At 33.6% G+C, this 12131-nt stretch overlaps 1 protein-coding gene across 8 annotated transcripts in view; it reads left to right on the top strand.

Annotated features, from left to right (window-relative positions):
* The window catches only part of CEP120 (centrosomal protein 120), a 79244-nt gene that overhangs the window by 28257 nt on the left and 38856 nt on the right, over nucleotides 1–12131 (top strand). For all 8 annotated transcript variants that reach the window (XM_067731574.1, XM_067731576.1, XM_067731572.1 and 5 more), the window contains 8 exons: nucleotides 1051–1278; nucleotides 2249–2465; nucleotides 3914–4091; nucleotides 7177–7326; nucleotides 8121–8303; nucleotides 10119–10215; nucleotides 10320–10472; nucleotides 11031–11120. In XM_067731574.1, coding sequence (XP_067587675.1) covers nucleotides 1051–1278; nucleotides 2249–2465; nucleotides 3914–4091; nucleotides 7177–7326; nucleotides 8121–8303; nucleotides 10119–10215; nucleotides 10320–10472; nucleotides 11031–11120 — 1296 coding nt within the window. The remainder of the gene's footprint in view (nucleotides 1–1050; nucleotides 1279–2248; nucleotides 2466–3913; nucleotides 4092–7176; nucleotides 7327–8120; nucleotides 8304–10118; nucleotides 10216–10319; nucleotides 10473–11030; nucleotides 11121–12131) is intronic.

Raw genomic sequence — 12131 nt, 5'->3', positions numbered from 1 at the left:
TTTAGAGGTGGTTCTGCTAAATCCAAGGTATTTATTTAGAAAGTTGAAGATGATATAAAATGAAATGCAGGAAAAAAGCACTTTGAATTTTATCTTATAAAATTCCTTACCAAAACTATTTATTAGTTTGATTCTCATGGACATTTAAGTCATAAAAATCCTTTCTCTCCAGCCCATTAAAAATATCACACCTAATAACATTAGGACTGTTATAGGTCATTGCTGATAGTAGAATTAAAAGTTTTGTTTTGTTTTGTTTTGTGGTAAGCGGGCCTCAGTGAATACCTAGTATCCATTGTTCATATGAATACTAGGTTTGCTGTGGCTTCAATGTAGTAAGGGAAAAGAATAGTTATGTGACACATATCTGGAGCAGCCTTTCTTTTTTTTTTTGGTCGTTGCAAAAGGTGGTAATGTTTAAGTTTTGATTAGCTAGCAGTGATTAACAGTACATTCCACCACCCCAGAGGTATTCTCTTTTACCTTTCACTGTTAAGCACTCTGTTTTATATATAAAGTTTGAAAAGCAAAAAAAGAGAGAAAGAAACATTCATGGTGTTTTATGGGTGAATAAAACAGAATTATTTGAGGTTCTTTATTTTCCAAATAGGGCTGGACCCACTCACTTATTTTTTAAGAACTGTGTTTAGTGTTATAATGGAAATAGAAAAGATGCTTGATGTATTTGTTTTCCGTTTAAATTCATATATTCATGATATAATTTGCATATGTAAGATAGCATAGTAAAATATTAAAGTAACCATAGCTCACCAAAGAGACAGAAAAGAGAATGTGATAACATAGGAGGGTACAGTACTGAAAGGAAAAATGAAAAGAATTAATAACTTTATTATTGAGTTCTGGGTAAATTTTGTGCTTTAGCAACAGTTTTAACAATCATGTGTGAGTACCTTAGTCACTGCAGGTCAATAAGATAATCTGCATTCTGTTTTCCTTCTATGGATCATTTTATAACTTTTTGTTAGGTTTGTGTGTTTAGAATAAAGGAGAAAATATAAAGCCTGATTTTGATTTTCCCTGTCATATTAGATCCACCTCTGCTGTGGAGACCAGTCACTGGGAAGTACAGAAATACCCTTAACCGGACTACTGAAAAAGGGTAGTACAGAAATCAACCATCGCCCAGTCACAGTTGAAGGTGCTTTTATTCTGGACCCTCCAAACCGAGCCAAACAAAAGCTTGCACCTGTTCCTGTGGATCTAGCCCCCACTGTGGGAGTGTCTGTGGCTCTGCAGAGAGAAGGCTTAGATGCCCAGGCAAGTAGTGACCCTCCTTCCCCTCCTCCAGCTTCTTCGATGTAGTTCATGATTAGTCACAAAAGTTGAGCTTCAGAAGCATTACCCCGCATAAGAAAGTATTTATTATTCTTAGGTAGTGGCCTCCATTATATGATAACCTCCTCTCCAAAAAGACCCTTCTGAAAAGTGCTGTGGCTTCTGCCGCATTTCATAGGTGACACTGTCCAGAGCCCTTCAGTCCAGTCTTTTCATGTAGTGAAAACCATTCCCCACACCCCCAGCTCGTAGTCAGTGACTGTGGCAGAAGAGGGACTACGGTAGAAGAGAATATTTTTAGACCCAGTTTCTGGTAATCTGCGTTAATGGATCCTTTTTGGTTGACTCAGCCTTAGCTAAGATAAGGTTTTTGGCTCAGTATTTTATAGTCCTCATACTGTCTCTAGGCAATAGAGACATTTATTTGAACATATATGTTTTTTGATTATATATAGCCCCAGAATCAACTTTAGTGTCATGGTTCTTTTAAAGAACTGATTTTTATGTAGGCTGAACTGAAGTGAGAGTTTAAAAAGACATATATGCATGTATTTTTAGAGGATAGTGGAGCAAAGGAAGAAAATCATACTAGACTTCTGGGTTTTTGGTTTTTTGTTTGTTTTCTAGTAATATAGACCTCCTTTGTATTGCTTTGGTAGGAATAACCATTCCCAAGGACACCTATGCCTGACTTCTTTTACTGAATATCCCTTCTTATGCATTAGGATGCATTTTGATACGGAGCTCTGGATATCATATTTCCTTCCTGTTCATCTTCCTTTTTATGGTCCTAGATGCTATAAGAAAATTTGCAAATTATGAAGAGAAATAGACTAGGAATGTCCAAACTGGGAAAGGAAGCTAGTATTTTTTAAAAACAACATCACGATTTTTGCTTAATTAGGAAGGAGAGTTCTTTGCAAATTATACTTTATTTAAAAATTGTTTTTAGTCTTTAATTGAATTAAAGACCCAGAATGAACATGAGCCACACCATTCAAAGAAGACAGTTTTCACCCCCACAAAGGAGAAGACACACACTGGGGCCAAGTCTCCACGCATGTCCCCTGTTCCACCTCACAGTCAGTCACCTCCAACAAGAGACGACGCAACAGAAAGTGAAGTGGAAAGCTTACAGTATGATAAGGACACAAAACCGAATCCAAAGGGTAAGGTATTCTTTTCACAGATCTTTTAGGTATAGATTTTTCAGCCATCTAATAAATGACTGTGCGAGTTTTCATGGGTGCTAAGTAAAAATTGAGTTTTTTAAAAAGCCAATGTAAAAAAAAGAATCAGATTAAAGTAATTGCAATTTACTTAACTTCATAATAGAATTTGCTAAAAGGTAAGAGAATTTTTCATTTATTTTCATACTAGAAATAGTAGCTTATTCAAAAGAAATTAAAGAATATAGTTCTTTCTAATAGATTGTTAGCAAACTCTTCAGTATCTCAATTTCACTGGAATTTTAGAGAAAAGAGATACTAACTGCCTCTTATAGTAAACTTAAAATAATCATTTTTGATCCTAAAGTTGAGACAGTCTGAGAATGCATATTTATCTGGTCTTATAAAATTTTTCCATCTGTTACGTAAGAATCTGCAGTTAAATTTAGTAGTATAAATTGTAAGAGCAGTGGTGGATTAGGAGTTAGAAGTTCGGGTGCAAGTTATAGGTCTGTCACTGAGTAGCTATAGGACTTGGGCCATTCATTAAACATCTCTGGTGTATAATAGGATTGGACTAGATACCTCTGTCTTTTCAAGTTTTAGTGTTTTTGTTTGTTTTTAATTTTTGTTGGAGTATAGTTGATTTACAAACGTGTGTTAGTTTCAGGTGTACAGCAAAGTGAATCAGTTATTCATATACATATATCCACTCTTTTTTAGATTCTTTTCCCATACAGGCCATTACAGAGTATTGAGTAGAGTTCCCTGTGCTATACAGTAGGTCCTTATTAGTTATCTGTTTTATATATAGTAGTGTGTCTATGTCAATCCCAATCTCCCAGTTTATCCCTTCCCCTCCCCTTTCCCCCTTGGTGACCATAAGTTTGTTTTCTACATCTGTGACTCTATTTCTATTTTGTAAATAAGTTTATTTGTACCATTTTTTGATTCCACATACAAGCAATATCATGATATTTGTCTCTCTGTCAAGTTTTAGTTTTTTGTTAGACATAGTCTAACAAACTACTTTTTAAACCCTAACCAAACTACTTTTTAAAAAGTGATGTAATTATATCTGCAATAAGTCTCAAATACAACCCTTCAAATACTAAGCTATATTCACCTGTCTCTTAGAAATACTAGTGCCTGCCAGGCTGCTATCATACATTACCGCATTGGTACTGTATGCTTTTATGTTTTGCAATATATGTTGAGAGTGAGAGTAAGCTCTTTTTTTTACACAGTTCTATAATGGGAATTAAAGCCTACATAATATTGGACAAGTCACTTTAAGAAGTTTATGCCTCAATTCATATGTTTATAAAATCAGATAGTCAAGTCTTTGCTTGGAGGTAAATGAGATGATATCTTTAAATTATCTGAATAAACTTAAGAGAAATTGTTAGCAAACAGAATTTTTTTTTTAATTTTTATGTTCATTTTAGCTGTCAGTTCTTCTGAACCTGCTTTACTGGCCCAGCCAGTGACTACATCCATTGCTTCAGGAACAGCTTCAGGACAGAAAATTGCTGTTCCTGCAACATCACATCATTTTTGCTTTTCAATAGACTTAAGGAGTATCCGTGATTTGGAAGTTGGTTTTCCAGTCAACTGTATATTAAGGTATGATTTGATTTTGTTTCAGAATATTTTCTGAGGAGAAATGCCTTTCCTCTGTTTGGGGTTTGCAGAGGAGAAATGTCACCAAAGAAGTTATGACATTTGTTAAATCAGTGGACTAAAAGGGTGTAAGGCTATTATGTCCTAATGACTTTGAACTTAATCAAAGGTGGCATTGGTAGTATGAGAGGTAACAGTCTTGCCAGTAATTGTAGGTATTGATAATAATTTGTTAATGTTCCTTTTTAAAATATAGTGACTCTTGAACTTAAAGTGTATTGTTTCCAGAAAAGGTGCCATAGGTCAAAATAATGGGAGTATAGTGTCTGATTTTTCTATAAAACTGTGTTATAATGGGAGGTTATAGTCTTAATATCTACCTTTTATACCTATGAATCTAAAAACCATACCTAATGAACTGGAAGTGTCCACACTGTTCAGTTTAGAGAATTGAAATATATATATTTCAGTCAGTTAAATGGCTTTTACATAATGGCTTGTTTTTTTTGTTTTTTTAAATTTATTTATTTTGGGCTGCGTTGGGTCTTCGTTGCTGAGCTTGGGCTTTGTCTAGTTGTGGTGAGCAGGGGCTACTCTTTGCGGTGCATGGGCTTCTCATTGTGGTGGCTTCTCTTGTGGAGCACAGGCTGTAGGTGTGCGGGCTTCAGTAGTTGTGGCATGTGGGGTCCAGTAGTTGTGGCTCGTGGGCTCTAGCACAGGCTCAGTAGTTGTGGCACACGGGCTTAGTTGCTCCGCGGCATGTGGCATCTTCCCGGACCATGGATCAAACCCATGTCCCATGCAGGGAAGTCCTAGGACCAGGGAAGTCCCCATAATGGCTTGTTTTTAATAATATTACATTTCCATAGACTTTGTGGCTAATATATATATTAAATGTAATATAATTATGTGTTTTAGTTTGGAGTCTTTAGGTCCTCATAAATTACTTTGGAATAAGCATTAGCATTTGTAATAAAATTTTTGGTCTTTATTTGATTAAAATGAGAAAATCAGAAAATCTTTCCATCATCTTGGATTGCCATTCCCAGGAATGTCAGCAACTTCTCATTGCTTCCTGCTGTTATTTGAGGCATGTCTGTCTTTCAAATGCATAAATCAACTCCTACTTGTATCTAATTTTTCAGTTGTTTGATTCCTTATCAAGTTGTTTCCAAAGTCCTCTGAGCTTTGGTGTGAATAATGGACAGAATCAAAGGGACCCAGCACTGAGTTCACACGGTGAAGTCATAGAATGGAAGTCTGTCCTCACAGCCTAAGTTCTGCATTTTACCTCATGTTAGAGGCTGAGAATCATGACTAAAATGTTTTTTTAAAAATTGAAAGCCAGGAAAAAGTTTTCTGCCATAGACATAGCTTTTCTCACAGGGTTTATATAACATAGAACTGTTCCTTTTTCTCTCCTGCTACTACTGGAGAAACTGATCTTAGGACACTTAGAGATGATGTTGGCCAGAAGCACAGGGATGATCTGAGATTGGATGCTGTGAGGGAGGAGCCTTGAACAAGCCCAGTTAGAAAGCACATATTAGTTTTGTGTTTCCTGCTTGCCATAGGGCCATTTGTTTAATCATTAAGTGCCTACGTTATGCCAGCAGTTTGTCCGGTATTAGGGCATGGGGCATATAAACAAAGAGCTCAATCTAGTGAAGACGACAGAGTCAGAAATATGTCAGTACATGAGGGAGGCTACTAGTTCACTTGACAAAGAAAAGGGAAAGAATATACTACCCCGAGGAAATAGGTATGATCCACTTAATACTCTATAGAAATCACTTGAGGACTACTGCTTCTGTCTTTGATTCATTTTAAGGCTTTTTTTTTAAATGTTGGGCATTTTATGTTTGATAGATTTTACGTTATCATGCTCTGTGTTGATATGAAATTGTAGTGTACACTTGTCTAATGGAATTTGTGAAATAACTGATACTAGAAAAAATTTAATGTGTTTGCTTTTTTTTTTCCTTTTAAATCACTACATCTGTAGTAGGGGGTTAAATTTCTAGGGGATGAGCTCTCTGAGATGACCTAAATTCAGTTTATGTAATTGTGTAGGAATTGAGTTTATGAGCAGGATTCTTCTTGTAGGAAAAGCAATTTCTACTAGTAGAGTTTAAAGTCTAGTTTTATTAATGAATAACAAATTATAAAATGAAATTTAAGTGAGCATTACAATATCTCTATTTGGCTTTACGTACAAAATAAGTTCAGCAGTAGTCAGACATTCTTCTATTTAATCTGATGTGACTTTTATGATGAAAGAAAGTAATAGTGTTATGCCACTCTTTGATTCATCTGTAGTATATTTGAGTTGCTTTCATGCTTGCTTCTCAATTCAGAGACAAAATACTATGAATGCATCCTTTTGGAGTTGACTAAGGGTTTTTTTAGCTCATACAAAATCAGGACATTATTATATAAAGAAAAATCGGTTTAGAAATTAAATTTAGCAAGCATTTCTTGACAGTTTACTATATGACAGAAACTGTTCTGGGAGCACAAAGATGAAAAAGGTAAGACCCATGCCCTCAGGAACTCTTTTTTTTCCCCCCCCACATTTTAGTATTTATTTTTTTATAAAAATATTTTTGACATATTACATTGTATGAATGTAATGTGTACAATATGTTAATTTGCTACATTTGTATACCTCAGGGAGCTCTTAACAGATGGCAGCTCTGTCTTTGTTTAGTGGAGTCATTTTCACTTCTGAATCTTTGTCTTATTTGAAGTGTATCAAAGTGACTGTCTCTTTCTTATTTGGTGTATTGCCTTCAAAATACCAGTGTATACTCCTCCTTCCCCAGAGGATCTTGTAAAGGAACTTTGGAAACCAGTGCTGTGCAAATAATGCATTTTCTCTATAATTTTCTCTATAATTCTCTATAATTTCTGTGATTTTTATATCAACACTGAAAATATTTGTATAATTTTAAAGTTGGTGATAGGATTAAAACCATAATGTATTTGTACCATTTATCTATGAAAAAATTTTTATTTAATATTCATATTATACTTTTTAACAGACTAAATTTGTAAACTATAGGATTTTGTTTTTCTTAAATTCTAGGTACTCATATCCTTTCTTCGGAAGTGCAGCTCCTATTATGACTAATCCTCCTATAGAAGTTCGGAAAAACATGGAAGTTTTTCTTCCCCAATCTTACTGTGCATTTGATTTTGCAACTATGCCTCATCAGCTGCAGGATACCTTCCTAAGGTAATGTATACATGGTGTGTATGATATTATATTATGATATTATTTTCTCAAATCAACTCTTGAAAATTTGTATCATATTAACAAGAGGAATTCTATATTTTTACATCCATAGCTGCTTATGCATTTGCGAATCTAGAAACAAATTTAAAATCTGTGACACTTGTGGTTCCACTATAAAGTTTTATGTGGTTACGAGGGCTCTTTTTAGATTTTCATATCTTGTTTGCCTGAGTTGGGATATTAGAACTTTCTTAAAACAATATATGAATAATGAAGGAACCTTGAAAAGTAATCTTTTTCCTAATATAATATGTGATGATAAATAAACTGTTTAGTTTTTATTATTGATTTACTTAATGACTGTAATGCATTATTTGCTTTTTCTGTTTTTTCATCTATATAAAATGGAAATGTTGATCCAGCCATCTGAAATGGATTTGTGACGAAAAATGAGATCTGTGAAGTGTCTTTTTACTTTCTCAGAGTATCACAATTTGAAAAGAATTTTAAAAGAAAGAATGAAGAGTAACTAAACGTTATGTAACCATTTGTGGGAATAGTAGTGTTCGGAAGGGTTTTCTTTATTGCACAGGAAGAGGTGTAAAAAAATCTAATAGTATTTTCTGTTTGTTACCTGTGGAATTGAGCCTTTACATTCCAGGTAGCAAAAACATCTTTGGCTACATTGAAGGAATTCAAAAATTTTAGTCCAGAAAAGCCTTAGTTCAGAGTTGATAGAAAAGCCTTAGTTCAGAGTTGATAGGTATGAACATATGTTTCTCTTTTCCTTTTAGGATTCCATTGCTGGTTGAATTATGGCACAAGGATAAAATGAGTAAAGATTTACTTCTGGGAATTGCCAGAATCCAACTTTCTAACATCTTGTCTTCAGAAAAAACTCGCTTTTTAGGTTCTAATGGTGAACAGTGTTGGCGACAAACTTTCAGTGAAAGCGTGCCTATTATAGCAGCACAAGGGTAATGCATTTCCTAGAGCTGGTCTTAGCTTTGCTTTTTATTCTGTTTAGCCAGCTACAACCTTATCCTTTCATGTCTTTTTTTTTTTTTCTGATCTTTTTTCTTTGACCTATGGGGGTTATATCCCAGTTTGCTCTTTAGCTTTCTGATACCTACTATATCCTCACAGAGTGAATCTGTGCTACCATAATACTGTTATACTTAGAGTGTTGAGTAAGTATTTCTCTCTCCTCTCTTTAGACTGATAATTTCAAGTTCAGGATCAGTTTGGTTTTTTTTAGCTTAGTAACTCAGGGTCAAATTTATAATGTATTTTTACATTATTTTGAATTTTTCTACTTGAAAAATATTTAAACTTTTGCCTCAAATATACTTGGAGAACGTTGCAAACGTTCGACACTTTTAAAAAATGAATATTCTTTTTTTGCCCTGAAATTCACTGCCAGAGTGAAAAACTTGAGTTCACATATTTTACACAAAATCATTCAACAAATATGTTATCTTTTTATATTTAACAATAGAAATTTAAATTGACTTTAACCTTACATATCACATGCCTTCATTTTTAAAGCATAGTAAGACTGTAGAAGAAAATCAGGCCCAGTAAAAAGCTGAGATGTAGAAGTATTATTGGAATTTCTTCCCTTACTTTTCCTCATCCATGCCACTTTCAGAGAGTGAAGGGTTTAGTAGACCTTTATTCACTTGGAGATCTGGGAACAGGTTTTTAGAGAATCAGTTATTCTGGTTAACTGAAAATTCTTTTAAAAATCAGCATTCTTTTCTCTTATTGTAAGTAGAATATAATGAAAATAATCATTACTTGTTGGAAGTTATTTTAATGCTGATTGCTTTGAATAACTTTTATCGCCCTGCTCTGTAGACAGACGTTTTAAGAGATTTACCTAAGTGAAAACTTCAGAGATGATAGCGCTTCATTTTATTTTATTCATTTCTTCTGAAATCTGACATTAGAAGAAGAAAATGTAAAAGTTATTAAGAGTTCTAATCATGTGGGATCCATTCATTAAAGCTTTGTTTGATTTAAACAAAGCCACATTTTTTTGTTGGTAGAATTTTATTTTCCTCTAACATTGTCCTTTTATTTAATGGTAAATGCTGCATTCAGGTTCTGTGATACAGAAAGGTATTCGTTATAATACAAGTAACATAATTATCCCACTTCTAGGATTTAATCCTGAAGCAGTGCTCATATCCAGTAAAAGATTTATGAACAAGGCTGTTCATTCCAGGCAAAGTAGAAAAAGAGTCTAGAATAATCTATATATAATTGAGTAGGGGAATTGTTAAGTTTTTAAAATTTTACTACATAAATTCATTAGTGTGTTTTACAGGCATTAAAAATTATATTTTTTAATTAATGTTTGTCATTACACAGGAGGAAAATGCAGGAGGATAAATGGGGAAAAAAGGACAAAACTGTATGATTTTATGTGCATGAGTACATGTGTATCTACAGATCTAAAAAAGAGGAAGGAAATGAAATTTTAGCAGTGATTATCTGTGGGCAGTGAGATATAAAATTTCTTTTTTATACTGTTCAGTTTTTTCAAATCTGTAACTGTTGTAGGTCATTTTGTAGTGAATGTAAGTATGTACTTCATACTGTGTTTGTGATCATATAATATCACATATATAGAAGGTCTTGAAGTCTGCAGAAGCTGTTGCACTTTGAGCAGCAAGTGTCAGGTGCAAGACATGCTGTCTACTCAGTGCTCTAGCATTGGGGAAGTAAAAGGAAATAATATAAAAGTGTTTCCATGAGTTTTAAAATATTTCTGATTTCATTTGTAGGTCAAATAACAGGATAGTAGATCTTTCTTACACAGTGACTTTAGAAGATTACGGACTAGTGAAAATGCGTGAGATTTTTGTGTCTGATTCATCTCAGGTATATGTCATTGAATCTTATGAAATTATTCTTTAAAACAGACCTAACGTGTATATATGCGTGAGTGTGTTTGTTTTAGTATGCTTCTTTCATTCATATCTTAGGGTGTATCTGCTGTACAACAAAAGCCATCTTCTGTTCCTCCAGCACCTTGTCCTTCAGAAATCCAGACAGAGCCTCGTGAAACCTTAGAGTACAAAGCAGCACTTGAGCTAGAAATGTGGAAAGAGATGCAGGAAGACATTTTTGAAAATCAGGTTACTTTTTAAATGTTACGTAAAAGATTTTTTGTCTATTTAGTATATTTTCCCTTCTCCATAGTAGGCTTTTCTCCCTTTTCCATTGGTACTCTGTCTAGTCTCTTTGAATTCAAGAATGCCTTACTCTTTAAAAAAATGAAGAATTAAAAATTACTCAAAATGTGACAGCTTCACAGAAGCCACTCAGAAAGGATTCTCCTAAACTTTCTCCATGATTTGTGGGCAAAATTAGCACTGAAGGTTAGAATTCAGAGGTTAAGGACTTGAAGGTTTCTTTTAATTTCAAGATCTCATTTATCATACCCTCCTGGAAGCTGGAATCATTAGTTGTTAAACAAGAGAGGTAGAAAACAGCTATTAACTTTATACTGTCCTGAATTATACTCATATGGGTATTACTCACCTCAGGCATCCTCTGTTTTGTTTTAAATAAAATGGAATGTCTGAAAGAAATATATCATGATCAATATTAATTATTTAACTGAAAACAGCTGGTTTATTTATTTGAAATATTTAGGGTTTCTCTTTTTTACTTTATTTTTCTTCCTTTGACAGCTAAAGCAGAAAGAACTGGCTCATATGCAAGCTCTTGCAGAGGAATGGAAGAAAAGGGACCGAGAGAGGGAATCACTAGTAAAGAAAAAGGTAATGACTTTTATAAAAATTGAAGGAGGAAAGAAAGAATATTAATGATAGTATCTTCTATATACATTAAAGAAAATCTCTGGAAGGAATAACTAATTATAATGGTTATATATTGGCTTGGATAAAGTGAATGAATGGGTCAGGGATAGGAAGAAGGGTTTTCACTGTAAGTTGTTTTGTACTCCTTAGATTTTGAACCCTGCAAATGTGTTATTACCTGTTCAAAAAGTGAATAAATATAGAAAGTGAATACTTCAGAGAAGAAGCCTATCTCTGTATTTAAAAAGAAAATAGAACATTTAAGTATATATAAATATTACATTATAATCTATTAGTTAATAAAAAGGACCAAAAACTCTTAAGCTGTTTTAAAAGATTGAATCATGAAATGTTATAAGTCACATCTTTTAGAATGATAACGTGAGACCATCTGATCTTATTCCAGAAAGCCAAAATTTAATATTTATCTATTTATACTCAAGGTATTGAGTAAAACAACCCTGAAAATTAGACTTGTCTAAAATATTCCAAATTCAAGTCTGTAAAAATACTCTCATATTAGTGGTTAATGAAATGTCTATAAATGGTAGAAGACCATGGCAGGGTAGTTGCTACACTAGATCAAGAGACAGGACAGGGTATGGACTAGAAAATTCTTTAAAGTTTTTTTCGGCCATTTATATTTAATTATTGACGTGCTTGGGTTTAAATCTATCTTGCTCTTGGTTTTCAATTTGTCCCATACATTCTTTGTTTTCTCTCTTTTCCTGCTTTCTTTTGCATTCATTGAATTTTTCTTTTTTTTTTTTATGATTCCATTTTATTTCTACAGTTGCCTTATTAGCAATATCTATTTCTTTTTTTAGTGATTGCTGTAGGGCTTACGGTATGCATCTTATCACAGTAAGCCTTCAGATGATACAGCACATTTAGCTTTTAAGACAAGTTAATCTTTGAGCCATTTTTTAATGTGACTGATGTGTTTTTCAATGTTGATGCTTATATGTAAAA

This window comes from Pseudorca crassidens, chromosome 3, assembly GCF_039906515.1.
Source record: "Pseudorca crassidens isolate mPseCra1 chromosome 3, mPseCra1.hap1, whole genome shotgun sequence".
Taxonomy (NCBI): Eukaryota; Metazoa; Chordata; class Mammalia; order Artiodactyla; family Delphinidae; genus Pseudorca; species Pseudorca crassidens.
The sequence above is the reverse complement of the archived record's forward strand: the minus strand, read 5'-3'. Positions and strand labels throughout refer to the sequence as shown.